This window comes from Eubalaena glacialis, chromosome 17, assembly GCF_028564815.1.
Source record: "Eubalaena glacialis isolate mEubGla1 chromosome 17, mEubGla1.1.hap2.+ XY, whole genome shotgun sequence".
Lineage (NCBI taxonomy): Eukaryota > Metazoa > Chordata > Mammalia > Artiodactyla > Balaenidae > Eubalaena > Eubalaena glacialis.
The window spans coordinates 80,836,337-80,864,296 of NC_083732.1; the positions used below are offsets into that span (position 1 = coordinate 80,836,337).

Sequence of the window (27,960 nt, forward strand, 5' to 3'; positions counted from 1 at the left end):
ACTCAAATGTCTATGAATAGGGAAATGGTTGACTAGATGAAGATACACACTATTGAATATGATGCAGACGGTGAAAAGAATGAACCAGATACATCTCTCCTGGCTTGAGGATGCCTGTGATATGTTGTTAAATGGAAAACAAAAAAATCAGAATGCAGAGGAGTGTGAAATTAAGGTAGCATTCATATATTTAAAAAACAACCAACCTGTGTATATCTATAAATATGTAAATGTGTATAATTGTATTTATTTCTACGTGAAAGGATAGTGCTGCAGAAAGATACACAGCAATTAACATGGGCCATCCCAGGAGGTGTGGCAATGTGAAAAAGAATACTATGAATTTAATATTACTAACATTACTAATATACGTATGAATACATCACATAGGCATATATGTGTGCATATATATGTATACATATAAATAGAGCGCATTGTGTTGCGTTGTGTGTGTGTGTATTGGGGGGTGGCATAGAGCAGAGCTTAGGTCACTAACAGCTTCCATCCTGTTGACTCACAGCCATGGAGAAGGAACTTTTGCCCCTGATCCATCTCTACATTTTTCTGCCGAGCACCCATATATGACTCAGCCCTTTACTCCAAGGGGCTGCAACTTGATTATTGAACCAGACTAACGCTCAGGAAACACTGAAAGAATGCCACTCTCCACCACTAGCCCTGGGCTTTTCTTCTCTAAAGTAGTGGGTCTTCAAATTCCCACTACTTTTGATCAAGCCCGTCATCAGTTAAAAAATAGTAAGCACAGTCATTTGAGTATAAATTATATACATGAGTACTCTTATACTAAGTGTTATAAAAGATTCACAAAAGCAAAGAATTATCAAGCAAGAGAAAGAAACGAACGTCCTTACATTTGTGCTGCACTCTCTGCGTGCCCCCTGAGAGAGACGATGCCCTACAGCATGGGCAGCATGGAAAGACATGGCCATCGGCCCTGGATCCTCTTCCATGCAACACACTGCCCGTCAGGGGAGGATGTGGAAATCTTTGTGCAGAAGATACTATATCCTCACAGCTCTGATTCTTTGGACCACGCGCTGGAAATGCATCCCAGCCATCTCTGACCTTAGAGAGAGAGGAAGAACTACATTCCCGGGAGGCTGGGGAATCATCCTAGAAGCAGGCCCCAGCAGCAAGTTCCTAGACTCCTCCCACCCCCAGTGGAAAAGCCATCCATTGGGGCTGGGGGGAGGGGAGCTTTTATTGGCAGTCTTGGTGCTGGGGTTGACCATAGGGCAGCTCAAGTTTATATTTTCGGGTGATGCCAACCCATTGTAAGAGGATTGTCTGCGGCTGCCTTGGTGTTTCCTGGTCCTCTCCCAGCGGCATCCTGGGAGTTTCCCAACTCTGCCCTGAATTTCTGAACCCCCTCCAGCAGGGAACCTGCATCCAGAGGACTGGAAACCCTCCTCAACAATTCATTGAGTTTCCCTCTGAGGCTTTCAAGGAGACGTTTCCTTGGTCCACTTGCAAAGAAAGATCGTGTCTGCTGACAGAGCTCACTGCCTGCATCAGGAGATGTGTAGGAGAGTGTGCCCTCAAGTCCAGGTGCCAGAATAGGGAACCGGCTGACTATTCCTGTCTGACTTCCCTTCTCCATTTATTCTCCTTTGAACAGTCACTAGTGCAGTCGTTGGGTGGTTCTTGTGAGCCTGCATCCCACTGGGAGCCCACCTAGGTGCTGACTGCTGTGGACAGTTGGGAGAAGGAGGGATGCAGTAACAGTCGAGTTTGAGGCCAAGTCCACACTTGCAGTGCCATTACATGCCGGCCTCTCCTGAACGTGTACCTCCAGCCCCACTCTATACCTCCCGCCTGGGCTTTTCCCTTGAACTCTAGACTGGGTTAGCGCAGGGTCTACTTGACGTCTTCACTTAGATGTCTCATCGCTTCTCACTCTTAACACAGCCAAAATGAACTGCTGATTCCACTTATGTCCCCACCCCCAACCAGCTATGCTCCTGCTGTCTTCACCATCTCAATAAACAGCAACCCAGACTCCAAACCTCTCTCTCTGCCTACCAGCATTCCATCAGCACATCTATCTTCAACATGTTTCCAACCCCCTCTCCCCACCTCTTCTGCCATCACCCTGATCCTTGCCATCATCTTTCTCCGGGAGTTTTACAATGGCCCCCAACCATCTCCCTGCTTCTGGCTTTGCCCCCTTTGCTCTATGAGAACCACAGGGGCTGGAGTAATCCCTTTACGGTGTAAGTCAGATCACGTCACTCCTCTTCTTAAAGCCGTCCAGTGGCCTCAGCTCATGCAGAGGAAAAGCCACAGTCCTTAACGCCGACTATCTGATGTGGCCACTATTTACTCTCTGACCTCATCTCCTGCTGCCCGCCTCCTCCCGCTCACCGTGCTTCAGCCTAACTGGTCCCTATGGTGTTCCTCAAATCTGCCGAGCACACTCCCACCTTAGGGTCTTGGCACTTTCTGTTCCCTCTTCTAGAATGTTCTTCCCCAGGTAACTCATTCCCTCACTTCTTTCAGGGTCTGCTTCTTTGGAGAGAACATCCTGGACCACTCTGGTGGGAAAGGCATCCACACTCCCAGCATCCTCTCTCCCCTTTATCCCGCTCCGCATCCTCAGCACTTGTTCCCCTTGACATGTTATATATTTTTCTACTCTATTTCTTCCTCCTCTAGAATGTGAGCCCCATGAGCTCTGAGACTTTATCTATTTTGCTTTCTGCTATATCTCTGGTGCCTACAAAAGTGGCTGGTACACAGTAAGTGCTCAATGAATCTTTATTCAATGGAAAGAATGAAATTATGGATCTGACCTAAAGAGTCTTCAAGGAGATAATTTATTCCCAAAGGACCCTATGGATCAGGGATTATTATCACTAATGCTCAGATGGGAAACCAGTTCAGAGAGAAGCCAGAATTCAACTCCAAAGGCACCCTCTTTCCATCCCAGCCCTCTGGGAAAAGCCAGGCCTTCCCTCCACGAGCTTGTCGTCCAACAATGACAGCATGCTGGGTGAGCACAAACCCAGAGAGAATCAGGGCCACTCGGTGCAAAGGGCTTTGCAGTTCCACCCACATTCTTCTTTTATCTCAGCCATAATGCTATGAGCTCCATACCCATGAACCAACACTTAACACCATTGTACTGAGGAAGAAATAGGTTTCGAGAGGTTTAATGATTGTCCCAAGGTCTACTCGCTAGTCGTTTGCAAAGCCAAGTCTCCACTGAAGGTCCTCTGGCTCCAATTGCGGGTGCTTTGTGTGCTAAACTCTGAGACAGGGATGGAAATGCACTAGCACCACCTACAACACCCTACAGCCAGATCATAGCCCAGAGGAATAATCCTCAGAATCATGCCCAACACAGAAATGCCATGGAGTAGCGTGGACACCCAAGTGGGAACCGAGCTACCAGCTGCCCTCTGGAGGCAGTACTGAAGTTCCTCTTCTATTTCCAAACATGCTGCTCACTCGTGCCCTCCGGGTTGCCCTCCCTTCCTCAGCCTGCTCGTGACCTGCGTTCAGCATTGGGTTGTGGGTTTCTCCACTTCCCCCTGGAAGGCTCCATAGCACCTGAGTCCAGCTGCCATTAGCCGAGGAGAATCCCAGGATGGCACATTCCTGAGGGCCTCCATCCCAGCGATTCCTTTCCCGAATCCTCTGTCCATCCATATGGGCCGAGCCCTTCCCGCCCTGTCTGTGCTGAGAAGCAGAACATACCAACTGTAGAAAATTTCCACATCCGCCTAGAGCAGGGTCTCAAGTAGGTTTTCCCAACACAGAGACCTGTTCATTTAGTCATGGAGACACTTCACAAGGTCACTTACTATGTGCCAGATGCTGTGCTAGGTGTCTGGGGGCATCAATACAAATTAAATTCCTGCCCTCGGGGAGCTCAGTCAAGTAACAAAATAGAAAATGGGCAAAAGTAAGTAACTAAAATGCAGTTTTATACACACTATTTGGAGAGATGGTCATCCTACTGTAGGACCTCAGGGCAGTTAGGGAAGGGGGGGGTCACTGGACCCGCAGTGGCACTGCCAGCAGGAGTGACCCAGTGACGAAGGAACTGACCAGGACCCTGTTCCCCCAGCTGTCTGTCAACGGAGCGGGGAGAGTGCCCTGGGTGTCCATGGATTGTAATCAGGAGTATTTGAGTTCTCCAGAGCCTGAGCCTCAGTTTCCCTATCTGTAAAATCGGGAGATTATTAGTACATATCCTCATAAAGATGTTGAAAGAAATCATACATGCAGCAATGTCTGGCGAATACCATGTGCTTGATATATGTTAGTTTTTCACTTAATTCTTTAACTGTACTACTATGGTCAGTATCCAAAGCTATTGTCCCCAATCCAGAGAATAATCCCAAGAAAGCAGGAATACAAAGGACGTACAATCACTAAATCACCTCGCCTGACCTGAGCCAATTTTCCAAATCATGGCAGATGCACACACATGCTTTCTCCTCATGCCACCCTGCATCAGTACCATCCAGAGCCCAACCCACAAACACCATCCAGCTCCCCGGGGGAAGTCACAGGAGGGGTAGATGTCCCTCCCACCCCAAGTGAGCCCCCGGACTCACCCGTCCATCACATCAGCGGAGACCCACTAAATTCCCGCAGCCCAAAGAGGTTGGGTAGGGCTTCCAGAGATTCCATGTGAAGACCCTCACCCACTTACCACACCAAGCCAGCTATGGCCCACCCAAGGAGTCTTAATGACACCAGCAAAGTTAACCACATACCCGTGGAACATCAGCGCTGCCTGAGATGCCTGGAAAGGCTCTGTTCGCAGAGAACAATCTTATTTTCTGAAGTAGCAGCTTTCTGTTGAAATTCTTCATCAGTTGCCGTGGTGGGGATTTTTCCCTCTCTTCTCTCTCTCTCTCTCTCTCTCTCTCTCTGTCTCCCTAACTGGTGAAATTGACAGTCTGCCTACATTAACCGGGCATTAATTTGCATGATCAAAAGCAGATTTGTTCCAAGAGGCAATGCTCTGCCTTCCCCTCCAAAGCACAGGCATCTCCAAGGAAGGCGAGAAAAATCAGAATCAGCGCCGCCGCTGAGGTGCCCCTGAGCTTGGCCAGGAGTTGGCCTCATCCAGGAGCAGGTGGGATGGGGGCCCTGCGGAGAGTAGGGAGGGGGAGGGCAGCCCGCCTGAGAGTTGGAAAGTGGCACCTGGCAGCCCCAGGCGCTGGCACGAGCTCCAGCCTGGGAAAATCAAGCCTTTGGTGACAGATTATAGCAGAGGATGGTACAGGAGTCCCAGGGAAGTACATGGATTTCCCGCGGAGAGGGGCTGCTGCACCGAATTCCCCAGCCCTTTGGGGTGGGGTGGTGCGAGGATCCCAGCCCTGGGCATCGTGAGGCTCTCTGGAGAGCCCAGGACCTGGAATCAGAAAAATGGGTCACAATTCCTTGCTTTAGCCATGCAATTCAGGCAGGTTGCCTAACCAGTCAGAGCTGCCTTCTCCTTCGGCTTTGAATGGGCACAGGGTGACCAGCCCTGCAGTTATGAGAGGACTTCTAGGTGAAGGAGACAGTGCCCAACCCCTGGGAACCACGCTGGGACCCCTCCACGCCAGTGCTGTAGCCACCCAGCCCTCAGAGTCGTCACGCACACACGGCACCTCATCTAAGTGTCCCCCGGCCCTGATGCATGGGATTATTCTCAGTGCAGAGGAAGCCAGGGATCGGCGGGGTTGACTTGTCCCCCCAAAACAGTAAAAGTATTTTCTGACTGTGCAGGTAAAAGATGAATGTAGGCTGGATTCATTATTATATATCCATTATTATCATATTTATTTTTTCTTCTGATTTTAAATTAAAAGGAACATTTTATCGTGTGCCCCTACAATGATGGTGGGGTCTGGACACCGGGCCTGCTGGATGGTGGAGAGGTTGGCCCCTTGTCCCGTCACATCCACAGCCAGTGGTCGGGGCAGGAGCGGTCCCGAGTTGATTCATGCATGCAGCCAACACATACTCATTGAGGGCTCTCCCCCAGGCTGGGAGGAAAGTTGTAACCCGAACCAATAAGGCTCCTGACTCATGGAGTTTACGTTCGGGAGAGGACACAGACAGGGATGCGTAAGCAGAGAAAGTAAGAGTTTCAGATCTTGAAGAGTGCTCTGAAGAAAAGTGTAACGGTAACGGGAGAGGAAGTGATGCAACGGGGGAAAGCACTTTCAGAGGGAGGTCAGGGAGGTGGCTTCCGGTTCTCAGTGATGAGAAGGGCCAGCTGTGGGGCGAGTGAGGTGAGGGGCCAGTGCAAAGGGCTGAGGCAGCGCTGGTTTGGGGGACACAGAAGGCCAGGTGCTGGGAAACCCAGTGGATGATGGAGGAAGCAGTAGGAGAGGAAGGCAGATGTGTTGGAGGGACCTGTTAGGTCATCAGAAAAGTGACTTATTCTACTTGCAGGGGGCAGTTATCAGGAAGTTTTAAGTTAGGGAACGATCGTACTGATTCATCTTTTTTTTCTTTTTTTTTAGTAATCAGGAAAATTCACTTTATTATTATTTTTTAAAATAGTTTTACCATACAAATACAACCTTGTAAATCAACTATGCTGATTCATCTTTTTAAAGAGCATTCTGGCAGCTCTATGGAAAATTGACTATGGAAGGGTAACAGAGGAAGTAGAGACCAGACTGAGGTCCATAGTGACGTCCAGGGAGCAAGCTGGTATGTTAAATTAAGGTTAAAGACAGACGTGGTAATGGTGAGAAATGCCCAGATTTGGGATAAATCTTAGATCGGCAGCTGGGTAGATGAGTTGGGAGTTCAGGAGAGAGTTCAGAGCTATAGATATGGATTTGAAAGAAAACCAGGAAACTATGATATCACAGAAAGCCAAGAAAAGAACGTTTTTCTGAAAGGAAGCCGAGGTCAAGTGTACAATGTCATTGGAAGTGGTGTGAGTTGAGCGCAGAGATCTGACCCCTGGACCTGACAGGATGTAGGTCCTGGGCGCCCTTGGTAAGGGCCATTTCAGTGGGGTTAGTGGAAGGCCTGACTGATCAGAGTAGGCTGAGGGGAGAGTGAGGAAGTGGTCATGTGCTTCCCAAACTCACCCTCTTTCCACTGTACCTCCATCTCCACTGGACACCAACCCTCAGCCAGGTTTCATGACCACTTCATTCATTGCCACATTACCTCTGTGACCTTACCAGGTTGTCCCATGGCAAGATCTGTGTCATGTTCATTTCAAATCCTCAGTTGCTGGCCAACAGTAGGTCTTCAATTTATGCCCATTAAATGAAAGAGTATTTGTGTCTCCACCTACCTCAGAGCTGTAGAGAATTCTGGGGGCATTTTTTCATTCCGTCATCCTTTCAGAGTTCACCCGATTGCCTTTGGAGATGCTGCCCCAGGTCTCCCTCTTCTCAAACTTATCAAGTCATAACCATTTTGCATAACATCAAGAGTAATCGATGTACGAAAGTTAATTAAATATCTTCTGTGTACAAAGCACTCCTCCTCCAGTCCCCACTCCCCAGAGAAGATTGTCAGTGCTTCTGCCCCAGGATGGGAAGGAGAGGAGGAGGGAAAGAGTGCAGATGGGACAGTAGGAACGCATAGGAGGAGTGTATTAAGTCATCCTCAGGAGGAGAATCAGCAGGATTGGGGTACAGCAGAGCACTGGGGAAGATGAGGAAGTGGAGGACTTGGGAAACATCTCTTTTCTAATCGGGTCACTGGGTACTGGTCTTCTTCACTGAGGTTAGGAAAATAGGAGGGGAAGAAGGTTCTGGAGGTGAGGAAGCACACATAGGCTGGAGAGAGATGTAGGAATTGTCAACTTACAGATCCTTGTCGAAACAAAGGGAGGAAATGGTACCACCTCGTGAGCATGTGTGGACGGAAGGGGATGAGAAAGGGCAGGGGTGGCAACTTGGTGGGGGGGGACATCAACATTTAAAGTGGGCAAGACAGCCAGGTGGCGGGGAGGTTCAGAAATGAGCCCGAGATGGAGAATTTTATGGAAAAGGAGTTGGGGAGGGTCACCAAGTCCAGGCAAGAAAGAGCCCCAGGCTGGGATGGTGAGCAGCGCCGGCATCGGCGCTGACCATCAGTGACCTTGGCAAGCATGGAGGTGGGGGAGTGGAGGGGCCAGGTCGCTGTGGGGTGAGGGGTGAATTCCCTGCGCTGGGAATGCCGGGGTGGACAGACAGACACCTTGGCTGGCGTTTCGTTCTGGGTGGGGTTAGGAGTCACGGAGAGTTGCACATCGCAGGTTCTAGGAGGGGGGAGATTTGCCCAGTGACGTCGCTGAACAAGCAGAGGGGAGGGTCCCTAGAGCGCTGGGCAGTGAGGCATCAGTCTCAGAGGGAAGGAGTGTCCCTTGGTCCAAGAAGAGGGAGGGGATTCGGGAAGAGCATCTGGACGGGCCGTGTCCCTGAGAGTAGAGGATGGTGCGGGTGTACGGAGAGCTCTGAGGACCACCTTGGGGTTCCGAGCAGCCTCGTGGGATCCACGTGGCAGAAGAGAGGCAGGAAGAAGCAGCGGCTCCCGGGCTCCCTCCTGGGGCCCTGCAGAGCCCACACCCAACGCCCACTTCCCTCCAGTCTCAGCCCGCTGTCCTCCACAAGGTCCAAGGCCCATCTCATGAGCCCATTTACGATTTCAACCCTCGCCAGCCAGCACCCTGTGCCCTCCCCCACCCTGCTTGTGCCTTTGTGCTGATCGCCACCGAACCTCCTCTGTTACAAAGATTTGTCCTGTGCCATCCCTCCCCCGAACTCGACTAAAAGCCCCCGAAGGGCCAAGAACTTGGGCTGTATGGTTCCCCGATGTACCCCAGGTGCCTGGAGCTGCTCCTGGCACACGCAGGCGCTTGACAGAAATTTGTTATAAAGACCCTGCAGCAACGTGGCTGTCATCCTGTTTCTCAAACTTGGGGTGAACACAAGGACACCTACTTTTAATAATTTACTAACCAGAGGGGAGAGAGAAGTAATATTTACTGTCACCCATTTGATAATAATTAATTTTCTTTTGATTCTAACATCAGCCCCAGGCACAGAGAGGGGTATTCAGTGAACGAACTTACTGACCAGCAATGAGTCTTCTGAGGTCGCCTGCGGAGCCAGGTCCGAACCCCACACTCAGTCCCCTAGGTCACAGGCATCCAAGGTGACTGTGGACCCCTCCACGGTCGCTAAATGTTTCCCAGGGCTCTAACTTTTCTATGGGAGGTGTTAAGGGCGGTCCTTTAAAACTGCGCCCTGCACCTGTGCCAATTCTTGATGGCCCTTAATGAGCCCAGGCCCAGCAAACCCGCCTCTGAGGCACGTCTTGCCTGTCATTACAGCTTGTGGCGTCAGCCCTGGCTTGGCAGTCATGTGGTAGCCACATCCCTCCCGCTGCCTCTCTAATTAAACCAGCAACAGCATCTGTGCTTCTGTCCTCGCCAAGAAGGAAGAGACCTGGGTCTTCCTGAAAACGGGCCCCTTCGCATCCCCACGCGCCCCCGGGGCCTCCGATCCACACTCCAGCTGTCTCTTCAAAATACTGACTGTGGACGCAGCCACGACCCAGCTTGTCTCAGGGGCTCAGATCCCCTTAGAATGGGAAACGAATCGCAATCTTGTGGAAGTAGAACCTGGGCCCCTCCCTTTAGCATTCTAGCCATGGAATTGTTCAGATTGTTGGAGGTACTTCTAGCAAGGCCCAGGGCTTGGTGCCCTGCTGCTCCTAAAAGGTGCCCTCTTGTGGAAAGAGTTTCCGCAGCACCCGTGAAGGAGGCTCTGTCCTTTGGGTGAGGTCAGTCGTTTTCTAGCAGTGATCCGGAAGAGGAGTTCCCAAGGGTCTGGACCCACAGCCAGCGGGACCAGCCTGGATCAGGCCTGGCTCTAAAGCATGGGCTCCCCTGGGCCAGCTGAGCTGCAGACACCTAGCCGCCGACATCATGCTAACAGTGTGTAGGTGTCATCTCATTTAACCTCAGGACAGTTTTATGAAGAGGGTAATATTATTGTGCCCATTGTACAGAGGGGAAAACAAAGGCAGAGAGGGATTCAGTAAGTTGCCCAAGGTCACATAGCTAATACGTAGCAAAGCTGGCATCCAAGCCCAGGTCTTTCCAGCTCTGGGATTTGAATCTAGGAGGTTTGACTTTGGACTTGCAGCCTCACCTGTGTTATCTCTATGAAGGTCAGTGTCTCTTCCATTCATTTGTCCAACACTTATTTCCTGGGCACCCGCTAGAGCCCTGCATGCCCCTCCGCTGCTTGGTAGTTCTGGAACACTAGGCGTTAAACTGACAATAACAGCACCTGGGGATTCAGCGCAGCATCTTGAAGCACCCCAGGGGCTCCTGCCTGCGCCTGGGACAGGGCAATAGTAATCGCTCACAGCTACTGACCATGTGTGCCCAGAGCTGTGCTAAGCCCCTTATATGCAGGTTTCATTGGAATTTAGCAATGATTCTATGCAACTGCCCAACTCATATGGTGATTTTGATACTTCAGTGAAATACACATGCTAAATGTTTGGCAATAATTGGAGTTATGCGAATGGTGACTAATATAATTTTTGTGATAAAATATTCCAAAAACTCAGAAAAGAACAGAGAATAACATAATGCAGGTTTCCCCCTAAACTATTAGTAGGCTGTGAAGTCAATTAAATAAATTTCAGGCAGGCATTTTTGTATAGACTAGATTTGACTAGAATAGAACAGAATGGAAATTATCAGATATATCATGTATGTTAACAGCAATGAGTATGAATGTTATTCGTGAACGTTACTACAGGCATTGAGTGTGTGTGTGTGAATTCCGCATGTATAAAATGTCTTTTTTATTATAGATCATGGTCAGAAATAGTTGATATAAAAAACACTGATATAAGAAACACATCACTATTCAGATTTAACAGATATTAATATTTTGCCACATTTGCTTCAGATCTTTTTCCAAGAAATAACCCGTTATAGATAGAAAATGAAGATAGATAGATAGAATATAGATAGAATTCAAACGAAGCCCTTTTTGCACACCTCTCCCTGTCTCCTTTCCTCATCTCTCCAGAAGCTGGTGTGTGGCCACCAGCAGACGTGCCTCTGATCAGTGATTCCAGCCACTGGTCCAGCCTCTTGGGGAGCCAGGCTGAAGGCAGTCCAACCCAGGACCCCAGGATGGGCTGAAAGACTGTCTCAGACGGAAGGGGTCGCTTACCAATCACACCCACGCCTTGCATTCTAATCACAGTTCCTGGCTGCTTGGTAATGTTTAGAAAAACAATTTAAACATGTCAGGGTATCCTGATAAGCACATGTCAGTGTTGAAGTAAGAGCCTAGAAATATGTAAACACACGTCCTAGGACCGTACAAGGGCCGAGGGGTCTGGATCTCCCGTGCCAGAGCTGCCTCACTGACAGTCCCTCCACCCCTTGTCTTCAGAAATGAGGAAACTGAGTCCTGAGGGGAGGACATGGCCTCCCCAGACTCTCCCAGGCAGACAGGGTAAGAAAGGAAGGAAGGAAGAGGAGGAAGACAAATACCATATGATTTCACTCATATGGGAAACAAACAAATGAGCAAACCAAACCAAGCGAAAATAAACCCGTAGCTACAGAGTAGTGGTGACCAGGGCGGGAGGGCTGGGGAGAGGGCAAAATGGGTAAAAGGGATTAACTTCAGTTTCATTTACTGGCTCAAGTGTGCGTGACTAGACGGAAGCTAAACCTTTGGTGGTGAGTGTGCTGTAGGGCACACAGAAGTAGGAACGGAATGTTGGACACATCAAACTTATATAATGTCATAAGCCAATGTTATCTCGATTTAAAAATAAATCTTAAAAAGAAGAGAGAAAAAAGAGAGTGAGGAAGAAAGAAAAAGGAGGAAAGAAGGAAGGAAGGAAAGGAGGGAGGGAGGGAGAAAGAGTTATCTCCATCTGACACACATCCCAGAGAGCTCCCTGCCTTCCCTGCCCATCCTATATAAAAGAGCCCTGCCCCATCCCTTCACCCTGCTCCGTTTCTCTTCATAGCACCTGTTCCGGATGAACTGCACAACTCTTTGCTTATTTTCCGTCTCCGCCCACTAGAACGCAAGGCCCTTGAGAGCAGGGAGCTTGATTAGCATGTTCAGGGCTGTTTCCCAGGCCTAGCAAGCCGCTGGCCCTGGACCAAGAGTGCGTCTATCAGTAGAAAAGGGTACAGACAGTGTCCCTACGTTGAGTGCTTGAGTCAGTGAATGCGACTGATGTCAGCTCTCCTCACAAAACCAGGTGACAAGCTGGCTGAGAGAGTCAAGTGCACGAGCACGCGTGAGACCTGGGATCAGCCTGCAACAAAGGCTTGTGTTCAGTGAGCACTTATTAGGCACCAGGCTCCATTTTCAGGGCTTCACGTGTATGAACCCTTTTAACCCTCACCGCCACCCTGCTTGGGGGCTCCACTGTGTCCACCTTCAGGCAGGCACAGAGGTGGTACAGGTGCTTTTTTAAGGCCACACAGCTGGAAAGAGGCAGAGCTGGGATTCCCACCAGGCAGTCCGGCTCCAGCTCCCACGCACTTCTCGCCATCTTCCACTGCCTCCGAGAGAGAAAATTCTAGACCAAGGGCTTGAGCTATGCTCAGTCGGGCCTTTCAGAATCTGACTGGGGAATTTCCATATTTTTTTTTTAAAGCAATTTGAGGAAAGTCAAGGCCGGACCAGTAGCAAAACAGCCTTTTACCAGGCGCTGCAGAATTCTCTGGGCGGCGAGGCAGCGGACAACCGCGTGCAGGCTGCGGCGACGTGGTACTACTCCCTGGAGCACGACGCGGACGACTACGCCTCCTTCTCCCGCGCCCTGGAGGCGGCCGCGAGGTGAGCCGTCTGGGCGCACCGACCTGCCTCCGCCTCCCGAGGCCGTGGGGATGCTCAGATCCCCCGGGAGAACCGGGGCCTGGTGCTGCTGCTTCATCTGTGTCAGTCATTCAGTCCACAGCGCGGGCTGCCTGCCCGCCAGTGGGAGACACGAGGGGTGACCCACCCCTCCCCTCCGTGGTGCTCGCTCGCCATCAGAGGGTGCCCGCTCGGATATGCCCCGAACCGAGAAGCTGCGCTCAGCTGGTGTGGATGGAGAGCGGGCGGGGGGCAGTCCAGCAGAGAGGACCCCACCTCCAGCCCAGTACCTGGACCCCTGCTGCCCTTGGGAACAGCGCGAGGAGCGTTCCAAGGGTGGCTGGAGCCCAGGCCTCGTAAGCATCGGTATTTTTCAAGGCTCCCCCAGGTGACTCTGCTGGGCGGCCAGAGTTTACTTTCCACAGGAAATGGAGGCCTAGACGGGGGAGGTTTGTGCCTGATGTCACACCCAGAACAGAAGACCCAGGGCTCCTGAAGCCGTGCGTCCCCTTCCCGGGGTTGGGGGCTGCTGTTTCTGCACTCACTGCTTATGGGTCTTGTTGCTCAAGTTCACTGCTTCAAGCTTCCTTCCCTGGGAAAGTCTGCCCAGGTCCCCCAACCCAAGAGTGGTTAGTGGGTGCCTCCACCCATCACAGGCTCTGCCGTCCCCAGAATGTCCCTCTCAGCACCGTCAAGAGATAGCCAGGATTCCAGTTCTCTCTGCCTGCAGAGCCCCCTGGGATGAGACCGCAGTGGTGACTCCAGCTCTCGTGTCACCTTTGAGCTCCTCACAGGCCGCTTGACATGTGCTGTTTCCCTGTCAGGCCCCCCTCCAAGCCGGGAGAGTGCGGTCAGGTGGTTTCCGCATCCTGTAACTTCTTTCCTGTCCTCGGGGAGGGAGGTCCACGCTGGCCCTTGCTCTTTGTCCCCGGGGACAGAGCCACTGTCAAGGCTCAGAGGCCTCTGCTGAACTTGACTCTGTTGAGAAGAGATGGACTGAAGGATGTTGAGGCCCACTGTCCTGCTTGGTCACTCCTCCCAGGAGTCTGTGGTTTCCAATCAGAGGGTCACTAGCTCAGAATAAAACTTTGTACCACCCCCTGGGATCTTGGGGACCAGGAAGGCTCTAATTTTCCTTGTAGCAGAGAGCTCAGCTTTGAACAGAATAGCCAACACCTATTCCTGGAGGCCCAGGCCCAGACTGCACCTGAAAAACTCACAGATGTCCAAATCCTGGACCCTGAGAGGCTCACAGCCAAGTCGGGACTGGCTTAGATCAGTGTTGTAGAAAGAGCTCAGGGCTAGAGTTCAGAAACCTGTGTTCATTCTTGCCCCAACTTTGCCTGTAACTGTCTTTGAGGACAATCTGTGAACAGGGGCAAGAGCAGAGGTCTGAAGGAGGGCAGGTAACCAAAAAAGGCTTCATTGAGGAGGTGGACTCCATTCCTGCCTTAGGCCAGGTCCTCATTCTCTACTGGCCAGACCGAGGCAGCAGCCTCCACAGGCCTCCCTGCCTCCAGTCTCCTTGGCAAGGCCCGTCCACAGCGCTGCCAGGGTGGAACTCTCTGTAGGTCTGCTCCCACCCCTGTCCTGCTCACCGCTCCTCAGGGGACCATGAGGTAAAGAGGGCTGCCTTCATCTGCCCTTCCAGACCCTCCCACCAGCCCCACCCTCTATGAGAGCCTTTCCTGTAAACCCTGGAGGTGCCGGTCTCAGTCACCAGAAGAGGGGTAGGAAGCCCTCCTCAGTGATGGACTTTTATGGGGGTTATCAGAATCTCTGCTCTAGGCGTGGGGCTTCAGTAGTTGTGGCTCGCGGGCTCTAGAGCACAGGCTCGGTAGTTGTGGCGCACGGGCTTAGTTGTTCTGCGGCATGTGGGATCTTCCCGGACCAGGGCTCGAACCCGTGTCCCCTGCATTGGCAGGCGGATTCTTAACCACTCGCCACCAGGGAAGCCAAGGGTCAGGCCCTTGGGCCCCATTTCTCAGCTGAGGAGATGGAGCATCAAGGAGACACAGGGATGCTGAGTGGGATTCAAAACCTGGTGGCCCCAGACCAACCAAATTCGGCCTGATTCTAACCACGCCTGCCTGCCTCTGGGCACGCAGCTCGTGCAGGACCACACGCAGGAACCCACTGCTGAAAGCGGGTGCTTCTGAGATTTATTCACGTCACCCCCAAAGGAGGAGTGGATGTGGAGCTTTGGGAATCTAAAGCAAGGCTCTCAGCCTCCTCACTGTTGACATTTGGGGCTGGATAATTCTTTGCTGTGGGGTCTGTCCTGTGCATTATAGGATGTTTAGCAGCGTCCCTGGCCCCTTCCCACTAGGTGCCAGTAAAAACCTTCCACTCCCAGCTGTGACAACCAAAAGTGTCCCCCAGACATTGCCAAATGTCTTCTGGAGCGTGGAGGCATCCCAGCTGAGAGCCACTGGTCTAAAGGTGTCATACACCTGAAATGTCCCTGAGGTCTCCATCTTCCTTCAAAATGCACAATTATTTTATGTTCAGCTTCATAGTGTATTATATTCCTTTTACTATAAAATGTTTTGCTCCCAAGTCTTTGAGTAAAACTGATGTCCTGGGAAGATGTTTGTCCCATGGATCTCTTGACCCTGCGATGCATCGTATGGGCATAATGTGTGATCGTGGCCGTCCATGAAGCAGGCTGGACCGTGTGCCAGCAGGGGGGCCAGCAGGGGCGAGAGGAAAGCTGGAGGGTGCGAGGACGGGGTGGGGGGTGTTCTCTGCAGGCCTATGCAGAGGGGCTGGTGGCTCAGGGCCCTTGCCTGGGAGAAGCCTTTACCCGGCACTGTTGTCCATAGAGCTGTGCATAGCTAGACCTCATCCTGTGTCCTTCTCTCACCAGGGACTACTTTATCATCTGCCCCGTGATCGACATGGCCAGACACTGGGCAAGGAGAGCCCAAGGAAACGTCTTCATGTATCACGCTCCTGAAAGCTATGGCCACAGCAGGTAAGGTGGCTGCGTGGCCACAGCGGGTGTTGGCACACAAAGAGAATCTGGCAGAGGGTCCCTGTCACTTCTGTGATCCACAGGGCAGCAGAGAAAAGAGGGCAGGACCATTGTACAAGTCCTGGTTCAATGACATGGGATGCGTCACTTAACTTTTCTGAGTCTCAGTTTTATCATCTGAAAAATGGGTAGAATAGTAATCACCACTTTATCTCACAGCATTGTAGGAAGAGCAAGTAAAATAAAAGATATAGAAAGCAGTTTGGAATTGCAACATTAGATATTCACTGATTGACCTGGCTTGGGGGGAGGAGCCATCTTTATTAATCCTACCTGTTTATGTCTCTAAAAACTGAACACTTAGCTTAACTTAAGAAAATGACTTTCCAAGGTATAAAAAGATTTCTTTTGCAACAAAAGGAGTTTTATTTACCCCTAATTTATATACCCTTCTAACTTCCAGAATAAGTTCAATGTATCTTATAATAAAAGTCTCAAGTGCAATAAAATTATCAAAACGGAAAAGAAAAATAAGAGGTACAAGTAAAAGAAAACCAATGATAAAGGAAGGGGCAACCAATGGGCCCAGAATGTGATCCTGAGTTTCCCAGAAGTCAAAGAAAAGATTTAAAAGTAAAGAAGAAAAGAACAAAGGTTCGGTTTTCATAGCGCCATCAGCTAAACGAAGGAACAGAGAGGAGTGGTGTCATAAGACATATTTGGTCTCGGCCAGTGGGAGGGCAAAGCAACGTGCGCCGCTGGGGCACAAGGTTTCCAGGGCATTGGAGGGAGGACTGAGGCCACATGTTCTACTTCTTCGTGACCTTATCGTCCTTCACCTGAGCTCCTCACCTGAGCTCCTCACCTGAGCTCCTCACCTGTGCTGGAAAACCCCAGGTCCCTCCAGTGCTGGGCCAGTAACTTCCCACATAGTCGGATGTGATTCCCACAGATTACATCAGATTAGCCACTTCACACTGGAGCTCCTTTGGTAACAGAATGTCAGGGGGTCAGGTGTCACAAGATGCCAGAGTGTGTTGCTTCATTTCATACGAGAGTATGAAGCCAGGACATATGGAGCAAGGACATCCATCGCCCATGTCCATGGTCTGTTTGGGCCGCAGGGAGACTGGGTGTAAGAAAGTCAACTTATTTTGGGGGGTGTTGGGTCTTCGTTGCTGCGTGTGGACTTTCTCTAGTTGCGGTGAGCAGGGGCTACTCTTCGTTGCAGTACGCAGTCTTCTCATTGCGGTGGCTTCTCTTATTGCAGAGCACGGGCTCTAGGCCTGCGGGGTTCAGTAGTTGCAGCACGTGGGCTCAGTAGTTGTAGCACGCAGGCCCTAGAGCACACGAACTTCAGTAGTTGCAGCACATGGGCCCAGTAGTCGTGGCACGCGGGCTCTAGAGTGCAGGCTCAGTAGCTGTGGTGCACGGGCTTAGTTGCTCTGCAGCATGTGGGATCTTCCCGGACCAGGGATCGAACCCGTGTCTCCTGCATTGGCAGGTGGATTCTTAACCACAGCACCACCAGGGAAGTCCTGAAAGTGAACTTCAGAGCTGAAGGATGAGCTCCACTACTTGCCAGCTGTGCAATCTTAGGCAGGCTCCTTTGCCTCTCTGATCTTCAGTTTCCTCATCTACAAAATGAGGCTAATAGTTTCCTCTCACTGAGTTGGTGTTAATAATATCTGGATTATAAATTATCCCACTTTAACCTGTGTTGCTTTGCAACAGCATCAAGGGACGTCTTACAAACATACACGATTTCTTATTATAATTGGCAACATCCCTATAGTAGGTTGAATAATGGTCACCTGAAGATACCAGGTCCTAACCCCTGGAACCTGTAAATGTTACCTTATAAGGAAAAGGGGGCCTGCAGATGTGATTAAGTTAGGGATCTTGGCATGGGAAAACTATCCTGAATTATCCCAGTGGGTCCTAAATGCATTCACAAGTGTCCTTATAAGAGAGAGCAGAGAGAGATTTGCTACACATAGAAGAGGAGGCAACGTGACCACAGAGGCAGAGATTGTAGTGATGCACCCACAAGCAAGAAATGCCAGCACCCACCAGAGCTGGAGGAAAGAGGAGTGGCTTCTTCCCTAGAGCCTCCAGAGGGGGCCTGGCCCTGCCCACACCTGGAGTTTGGCTCAGTGAAACTGATTTTGGACTCCTGGTCTCCAGAACTATGAGACAGTAAATTTCTGTTGCTATAAAGTTACCAAAGTTTGTGGTAATTTGTTACAGGAGCCATGAGAAACTAATACAGGCCCCCAAACATTCTAGTTTTCCTAAACAAGCACTCTTTACCTGGTTTCCCCCAACGGGTTATTCAGTTTATAACACTTCACGGAACATCCATCTTTGTGGGGCCAGTGGTGTTGAAAAGAGCATCTCTGTGTTACAGATAAAGAGTCTGAGGTTCAAGGAGTTCCACGTGATTTCCCCAAGGACAAGCAGCAGTTGGTTATACAGCAGTGACCTACTCATAGCTTCTCCGAGCCCCAGAATTCTCTTTCCACTAAAACACGCGGTCTCTCTGCTTAGAACTATTTATAATTCCAACTTGATTTACTTCCTAGATTCAAGCAACTGCCTCCAGGTTGTGGGAAGGGAAGTAAATGCCAGGCTAGGGTTCCGGTGAGAAGGCATTCAGGAGAGAAGGAATGGTGAGAAGAGCCGAGGGTTTGGACAGAGATGAAAGGAGGGCTCATAATCCCGTGGCCACCACGTCCAGGAGACCAGACCACATCCAGGGAGGCCAGGCATGGGAAGCCATTTGTGGAGTGCTCCTGGCAGTGCTCCCAAATGCCAGGGCTCTCAGGAGTTCACGCCCAGAGCACGAGTTCTTCAATCTGGTTCTCCGCCTTCCCCTCTTTTACGGCAGAGATTGTAGCAGAAGCTGCGATACTCCTGCAGCAAGTCCATCAAAAGCCTTCAACATGTGCATACACCTTGGAACTCCAAAAGTTCCACGTGGCAAAAAAATAAGAACTGCACCTGTTATATGAGGACAAAAACAATCAAAACATAACGTAGCAAAAGGATCCATATGATTCCAACCAGCATCAGTAATGCTTTGAGCCCACCTGTGTTTGGTTCCTACGGCTGCTGTTACAGAGTACCATACCCTGGCGGGTTTAGAACAACAGGTATCGTCTCACCGTTACGGAAGCCGGGAGTCTGAAATCAAGGTGTCGGCACGGCCGCGCTCCCTCTGGAGGCTCTAGAGGACGATCTGCTCCAGGCACCCCATGCCCCAGCTTCTGGAGGCCTCAGGCATTCCTTGGCTTGCAGACAACGTCTTTCCACTTTGTGTCTGTGTGCAAATTTCTCCTTTTTATAAGGACACCAGTCAGACTGGATTAAGGCCCACCACAATGACCTCGTTTTAACTTGCTTATCTCTGCAAATACCCTATTCCCAAAGAAGGTCATATTCTGAGGTCCTAGAGGTCAGGGTTCCAACATATCTTTTAAGGGGGACAGAGTTCAACCCAAAGCACCACCCTTCTCTCTAACATGACAGCCCTGCTGGGGAGGCTCCCGAGGGGCAAGGGTGCAAAGCAGGCTGTTCTGGACCTGGGATCAGGGTGGTTCCCGGAGGAGCAGCCCTTGAACAGAATCCAAACCACATCCTCAGTCTCTTGTGGCCAGTTTGGGTTTCTCTGTTGCTGAAAAGCATCCTCACACCCCTCTGGGGACCCACAGACAGGACGCCACTGCACTGATCCACAGAACCTTCCTTGAAAGGAAGCCACGCCCGTGCATCAGAACCACACAAAGTGCCTCCCGGGTCACCTCAGGGCCTAGAGACCCTCCTGGCACAGAGGAGGTATAGTAGGTGCTCAGGAAATCATGCTGAAGGACAGAAGCTGATCCAACTACCTCAGTTGACAGGTGGGAAAGGGTCTCTTCCACTCTAGTTTACAGGCTCCTTGGGGCTCGGTTTTGCTATCTGCAAAATGAGAGTAAGGAGGTGGGACAGGTCAGGAGTACAGATTCTTCACTGGGCTCTGTGGACCCGGGGGAGGAGGAGAGCGAGATGGAGGGTCCGAGCTTCCCAGCTCCTTTCTCTCTACTTCATAACTGAGCTTCAAGTAAAATTTCAAGGTCATTCAGTTTACAGAGATGTGAAAAATGTCTGGGCTCAGTCACCTTTCAGACACCTTCTGACTCTGACATTTTATCAGTTTAGGAGGAAAGAGACACTCAGAGCCACTGAAACATTTCACAGGCAGAGATGTTGCCAACTGTACAAAGGCAGAAAGTGTCCTGGGTAGAGCAGCGACTCTGGGCCAACTGCCTTGTTAGAAACCCGTCTTGACTCTTATTAGCTCAGGGACCTAGGGCAAGTCACTTAACCTCCTTGGTGACAGTTTCTTCAACTGAAAATGGGAAGAATAATAATCGTACCTACTTCAGAGGGTTATTGTGATCATTTGTGTATAGAACGGGACCTGGCAAAGAAAGTGGTAAGAGTGTGTCATTATTCTCGTCCATCAGAACACGTTCTTGATATCTTTCTGGGCATATATCATCTCTCCCCACCACGACCATAATATGGTGCCATCTATATAGTAGATACTTGAATCAATGAATGAATCATAGAAACTAACCCATTTAATTGTTGGCAAGTTTATCTTTTCTGCTCGAAAAGACATCTCTCTCACTCTGCCCTGGCGCTGTCACACTCTCATTTATTTCTGGCTGAAATCTACAGACTTAAAATATATGCGCGTGCCTTATGGTTTCAGCCATCTGTCTGTGAGCATGTATTAGCTTTCCTGGCATAGCTAGTGAACAAAACACAATAAATTACCACTTTCTTGCAGACTCTTGTTAATTGATCACAGCATTGCATGCTCACCTGGATTATGTAGATGAGATTTGCATCTCTGAAATTGAGGGCCAACTTTTGTGAGGAAAGAATAAGTGTAATGGATGGGGAAGGAGACAAAAAAAGGAAAATCTACAGTGTGAGAAGAAGGTGCAATTTTAAGATCCAGATTCAAAGAATCATAGACTATGTAAGATGATTTCACCCAACTCATTTTACAGATAAAGAAACAAACGCCCAGAGAAGACTGGAATTATGTCCCAGTCACAGAGTCAGTAAGCGGCAGTCTGGAATCAAACCCTGCCTCCTGCCCTTTCTCCAGTTTTCTTTCAATTGCACCCACTTCAACCCAAAGCCTCTGAGTGCCTGCCATGGCTAGGTCCACCTGCTAGCTGTGCGACTTTGGACAAGTTGCTTAACCTCTCTGAGCCACCATGCATCTTTATCTATCCAAGGGGAGAGTAATAGTGCATGTCCCACAGGGCTGCTGGAAGGGTTCAGGGGTGCAGTGTCTGCATCTAGGGGGTGTGTGTGGGTGTGTGTATGTGTTTGTACACACCACAATGCCTGGCAGCTTTGCTCACCAAGACTATTGACACGAGGACAAAGCTTAGCAGCTTTCTTTTGCTCAGTTCTGCTCACTGGGGAGATTTTGAGCCAGTTTCCTCCATGGCTCCCATCTATAGCCCGCTGTTTCATGAAGAGGGATTTTCAGTGATGACTGTAATCCAGGGTTTCTCAACTTGGACACTGCTGACCTTTCAGGCTGGATAACTCTTTGCCATGGAGGGCTGTCCTGTGCGTTCTGTGCTGTTTAGCGGCATCCCTGACCTCCACCCACTCAATACCAGAAGCACCTTCCCAGTTGTGACGACTGAAAATGTCTCCAGACAAGGCCACTGTCCCTTGGGGCCCAAAATGGTCCTCTGTTGGTAAGCACTGCTGGCATCCCTTAAAACGGGAGTTATCACTAACACCACCTGGAGAGAAGGTGTGACCCCTTTCCCAGATCGTATCCCTGAATCAACACAAGATCCCCCCGCCACCAGATACCATCCCTGGTCCCACGGACCCTCGGGCAGGCCACAGCACACCACGAACTGGAGCATCTGGCTCTTCTGTTACAGAGCTCACCTGGAAGGCTGGCAGGCTCTCTCCCGTGGTCACACCAGGCAGGGCCCTGGCCTGCTGTCCGCTCCTAGGTCTGAGGCCGTGGGCGTCCTCTCTCTTGCCCAGCTGTGTCTAGGCGCCACCTCCCACGCTCTGCTGGGACTCTTCCCTCCCTGCCAGCCCCGGCATCGCCATCTTGTCGATTACAGTTGATGTCTTTCTCTCTAACCAGCTCCTCCCAAAGGACACTCTCGCCCAAGTGTCTTCCTAGGAGGGACCCCCATGGTATACTCTGCCACTCACGAGCCACGGACTCCAAGACCCTGTGGCCAGCCCAGGTTTGGGGGATCCCCCTCCAGCACACCTCCAGGAGCCAGGCCCCAGCAAGTGTAGAAGGGAGCACTGATGTATTCTCTGGTGTTGCCGGTCCTTAGGGGGCTTATCCTGGCTCTGTCTCTCACTTTGAGCCTCTGGCAAGTGACGAGCTCTCTGAGCTTTGGTTTCCTCATCCGTAGATGGAGCTAGTAATAGTACACTTATAGGAGTGTGTCGGGATCAAATAAGACAAAACATGCAGACGGCCTAGCTAGCTGGCTGGCATAGAGTTGGCACTCAGTAGGTGCTGCTAATACTGCTTAATGTATTATGCTGGGAGAACCCACGCTGGAATGAACAAGATCCAGGAGGAAAGCAACCACGGAAGAAGTGGTTTTTGTGTACTAGCTCCTGAAAGAGTTGCTGTGGCCACTTCAGAGGGGAGATGGGGGCCCATCATCTTAAGATTCCTGGGGGTGGCACCTGTTCATCGTGTCCCATGGAAATTCACCTCGGGGCTGTGTGTGAGCCATCATGCTTGAATTATGTGCTGTGTTCAGGTCCTTATTCCAAAGTCCTTCGTCCCCAGAGTCCTGAGATGTCATTCCCACGCCTCAGCGGTGCAGAGGCATTTTAGAGAGATGAGACTTGACTTTGAATGGGCAGTGGGGTAGGGCTCTTGGGATTAAACGCCTACCCAGGCTCCATGTAGGATGTTGGACCATTCTTTAATTTTGGGAAAAGCAGTTCAGTGTAGTGAAAGAACACATCCTTGGAGGTTAAACCAACTAGGGTGTTAATCCCATTTCTTCCATTTGTTAGCTGTCTGCGTTTGAGCAAGTTCCTTCACCTTAGTTTCCTCACCTAGAAAATAGGTGTAGTTACATCTACTTCACAGTGTGAAGATTCAAATCAATGTACATTAAATACTTGGCATGTTGTAGATGGCCAATATTTGGGTTATTTTCCTTTTAGGAAAAATAAGCTTCTGAGAAGAAAAATTATCAGAATGACTAAGGAGGCAGTAATGTTCCTCCTTCACAAGTTGTCCCAACCCTGGAAAAACAAAGGCATCAATTCCAGACTCAAGATATTTTGCACACCACTGCATTGGCATTCTAGATGTTTCTGTGCATTCCAGGGGCCTTTAACATTCCAGATTCAAAATATTGTGTTTTTAGTTGACTGTCTTGGTGAATTAGTTGGAATTAGCAAACCAAAGCAACTATTAAGTGGTTGAATTCTTGAACTGGGTCCGTTGGCCTGGCTACATCCTGTGTGATTAACAAGATTATTTCCCGGTAAAGATGGAAGTAAATCATTTTCTGAGACTGAAGCCAAATTCATGATGTATAAGGGCTTGTGCTATATGTCCTCTTCAACACTGATTCGACAAATAATTACTGTCTTCTATGCCCCAGATTCTCCGAGATGGAGATCCTAGAGATGGAGCAGCTGGTAAGACAGAGAAGGGCTACCATCTTGAGACTAACACTGTAGTCAGGGGGTGGGCTGATGAGGGTCTAGGGCTAGGGCGCAAAGAACAGACAATACACAAATAAATATGTAGAGTAAATTCAGATAACTGCCCTAGGAAGGAGAAAGGGAAAGGGATTGACATGTTTGAGGATAAAGAAGGACAGAGAGCTGGAGTTTATTGAAGAGGAGGAGAGTAGTTGGAGATGTGGGGGAAAAAGACAGGGTCTTGCAGTTCATGTAAGAGTTTGTAAGCTGTGGCAAGCAAAGAGATAGTATTTTATCTGAGTATGATGGAAAGTCATTGGAGATTTTTAAGACAGGTTATATAGAATGCACCTTGGTCTTTTCTCTCACACTCATAACACAACTTACTAAAAACCAGATTGTTAATTGAATGTAGAATAGAAACCCTGTTTTCCAATATGGTGGTCATTTAGTTAATCAAAAAAATCAATTAAAGTGGGAACTTATGACTAATGAATATGCCTTAAACATTTAATTTTCACTCTAAGCGTACAAACGTGCATTTACTTGCCATTCTTCTCGTGCAGGGTCAAAAGTTTGAGGAGGAAGATGTGGTTTGGAGTTCTCCCTTTGAAATTTGTGCAAACCCATAACCATAATGCAAGCTCTATGATGTCCACTTTTGGTGTCTTGAAAGTGGGGCATCCACGTGATATGTAATGCATTTAATTAAGCTCTATGCTTACAAGGAGAACTAACTGGCACAGACAGCTCAGCGATGAACACAGTTGGCTCTTGGTAAACATCTAACTTCCTGGTGAGAGTAGATGTGTTGGACCAGGAAAGTTCAGCCTTTTCTGAGCAACAGTTGTTACGTCTCATATAGAGAATAAAAATGTCCAGGTTAATCCAGCAAGTCCGCTGAAAGCTTCGCCTGATTTGCCAAACCATATATCATCCAGCTGTGCTGGGCTTTAGGGAGTTATGGAAATATTGCAAGTATTTCATCTGGGGCCGGGGATGGGATTGTATTATTTAAAGTATTGCATAGCGAATCTCTTTGTAAAACGCAAGCCAAAACATATAATTACTTCTTGATTAATTCTTAGGCAGCATCTGAACTTTTGCATATTAGATTTGCCCAAAGAGAAGTACGCTGGTAAACTCCTGTTTGTAAGTTATTTAACAATCCCTCAAAAAAGAAAAAAAAAAAGAAAAAATCCTGGGAAGCAGAAGGGCTTTTATTCCTCCATGTTCCCTAATTTCTTTTGGAGGAAGTTATCTAGAGATGCTGGCTAAAGATAAAAAAAGGAGTATATTTTATGGGGATGAGGTCAACAAACTTCCTCTTTCAGACGGAACAACAAGGATGGAAATCTCTGGGACAGCAGACTCTCAAGTCAATCCAGTGAGGTGGGGTGGAGCAATGGGCCCCAGCCAAAAGCCTCTTCAACCCCTGGAAGGTGAACATGGGGCCGGTTTCTGTCAAGAAAGATCCTACCCAATCCCTCTCCTCACCCTGCTCCCCAGCTCAGGTCACTGTGTCAGCAGGGCCCAGGGTCAAGTGCGTTCCTCTGGGGACACCATCTCAGTCGTGCTCCCTAACGAGCCCCAGTGTCCATGCGTGATGCCTCTCTTATACTGGAAGCAGAGCTCAGGTCAGGAGCTTGTACATGAATAGTCTCTGAAAGGTGGCTTTGGCTTTTGACTTGCTGGAATGCAGACTGAGCCTCCCTGCACATTCACACCAGCAGACTTAAGATGAGCGGGATGACTGACAGGTAAGGTCGGGGGACAATCTGTAAAAAGAACCAAACTTCTATCTCTCCTGGATAATTGCAGCCACCCTGTGATTTCTCAGTTCTAAGCTTTCTTCCCAGCCCACTCCAGCAATCGTTCCAAAAGAGATGCAGCTTGTGACTGGCTTGTGTAGAAATCGCCAAGGTCCTCTATCCCTTAAGATGTGGCCCTCAGTTCCTCTGGCCTCAGTTCTCATGCCTTTCACAGGACCGGAGCCTAAAGACCTTAGCAAGCATGCACTTGAGTGGTTCCCAAACTTTTGATTTTCCTGGATCAGGAAAAACTCCAATTTCATTTTTCAGCGTGATGCACTTCTCACAATACACGAGGCCCAGAGCACTGGAGACTCCGTCACCTGCCGCCATAGCTCCCCGTTCTGCCTCCACCCCTCTGTGCCAGGCCACAGCTCCCGCCCCATCCTCCGTACGAAGCGCAGAACCCCGTCTGTGATTCACACACCCCGAGTCTCTGCCCGGACACCCGTCCACACTTCACCCACTCCTAGAGACCTCCACTCACCTTTCAGGGCACACATCAACCATAATTTCTCCTTTCTGACTTTCTACAAACTCCTCTCCGTTCCCTTGCCTGAAACAAGTAGTATGGCTTTTCTCTCTCTTTTTATGAAGTTTGTAAGCAATTCTGTCATTTGATATCTACTTATCTATCATGCAACCCACAGAATTTTATTTTTTTAATGTTGGCTTCTTTGCATTTCCTGTTAGACTGCGAGCTCCCTGATGGAGGGCAGACTTATTCCTCTTTTCCCCCAGCACCTATTCAGAGCACGGTGCACAGCAGGCATTTGGCAAATATGACTCAAGTACAGTCCTGCCCCGACAGGCAGTGTTTTGCCACTGTCCTCACTGAACGGTATTCACATCCTGAAACCGAAGCACACACTCAGTTATCCCCCAGACTGTGTGGCTGCTCAGTTCTTCCCACACTGGCTAAATGTACCGTCACCAGCACCAGCAACAGTAGCTCTTGCTTGGATGGCAATTTGTAGTTTTTAGAGAGGTTTCCATCCACCGTCAGTCTGTGAGCATCTGGTAATACCACGGGGGAGGCTGAACAGGGATGATCAGACCCATTTCACAGGTAGAGCAGCCGAGAGTCAGTGGTGGAAGTGGGGTTTGAGCCAAGCTCACCCAGCCTGGGCAGGGAGCTTTCCTAGACCCCATGTCCACATGGGACGATGGGAAGATCCAGAGCTGGTCTGAGATAGGATGAGTGACTATCAGGTTAGGGAAGGATGATGGGAAGATTATTATCAAAGACAGCAAATGACACCGAAAAGCTAAATAAAAGCAGTGTGACCATATACCCACATGAGTGCCACAAGTCTGGGTATATGATGTACCAGTAATCAAATCCAGCACAGAGCCAAGAAGCCAAATCAATAGGCATGAACTGTCTGCCTCAACCTGCAACACTGCAGCCATTCAGCTAGCGAGTTTCTCCTTTTACCTCGTCAGTCCCTGGAGTGTCCTTCCGTGTCCCCCTCTGCTGTCGCTGAATCCAAATCCCTCTTCTTCCTCCAGAGGGTCAGGGACTCTCAGCCCAGACTCACTGAGGCCTTGGTGCTCCGATCCCATATGCCCTCTTCCAAGGCTCCCACTGCCTGCCCCTCCTCCAGATGTCTGCCTTCAGCAGCTTGAAATAACTCCAGCATCCTGATAAAGATCAGCCCTGCTAAGGAAAAAACAAAGCAGCAGTCCTCATACACAACAAGCTCTCAAATTAAACAGATCAGATGGGCTGGAAGGCCAGGCCTTTCCCCAAAGCAGTGCTCTGTAAACTCTGGGTGGTGGGCTGGAGCCAGCTTGTGTGTGCTCACAGGAGCCGGTGTGCACATCTTTCCCCAACTTCATGTTCTATGACGTCACTTTGGTAGTTTGGCATTGTCTATGGTGGGAGACTGTGGAAATTGGCAAAAGCCAATCATTAAGCGTTTACCATCACACCATCGGCACAGATCTTCTTGAGAACGTGATGAAAACTATGAAGCTTCTCCCAAGAAAGATGCACATACACAGTGTCACAGCATGTTACATCTAATTTCAGGGAACTTGTGGTCCTCTGAAACCCTATAATGGCCCCTCAAGTTAAAGACCCTTATTCCTAAGCTTTCTGATGGTTCTTATGGGGAAAAGAAAATAAGAATGAACGTTGGCGCCAGATACTGAGCAAGAGATTTGAAAAATGTTGTTGCTAAACCTCATTCAATGTTTGGAAGCATGATTGTGTCACCATTTTACAGATGAGGAGAGTGAGGCTCAGAGAGGTTGTACACCTTCTCCAGGATTTCACAGCTTTACGTGATCGAGCCAGGATTTGAACTTTGTTCACTGCACCATTTGGAATGCAGCTTTCTTTGGAAGAAACAGTGGAAAAGGCCACTGTAGAAGGCAGGATATGGCCCCTCCAAATGTCCACATCCAAATCCCACCCAACCTGTGAATATGTCCCCTTACGTAGCAAAGGGTCTTGGCAGACGGAATTAAGATTAAGGACCTTGACATGGGAGATGATTCAGGATTACCCAGGTGGGCCTGATCTAACGACACGAGTTCCCCAAAGCAGGAGAGGGGCCAGAGGAGTGGGTCAGAGAGATGGGAAGAGAGAAGGTCT

The 27,960-nt window shown here is 49.6% G+C and overlaps 1 protein-coding gene across 1 annotated transcript in view; it reads left to right on the forward strand.

The window, feature by feature from the left end:
- TG (thyroglobulin) overlaps positions 1–27,960 on the forward strand; it is a 246,605-nt gene that overhangs the window by 212,186 nt on the left and 6,459 nt on the right. Inside the window, exons 44-45 of the mRNA XM_061171320.1 lie at positions 12,640–12,821; positions 15,709–15,816. Of these exons, the coding sequence (XP_061027303.1) occupies positions 12,640–12,821; positions 15,709–15,816 (290 nt within the window). The remainder of the gene's footprint in view (positions 1–12,639; positions 12,822–15,708; positions 15,817–27,960) is intronic.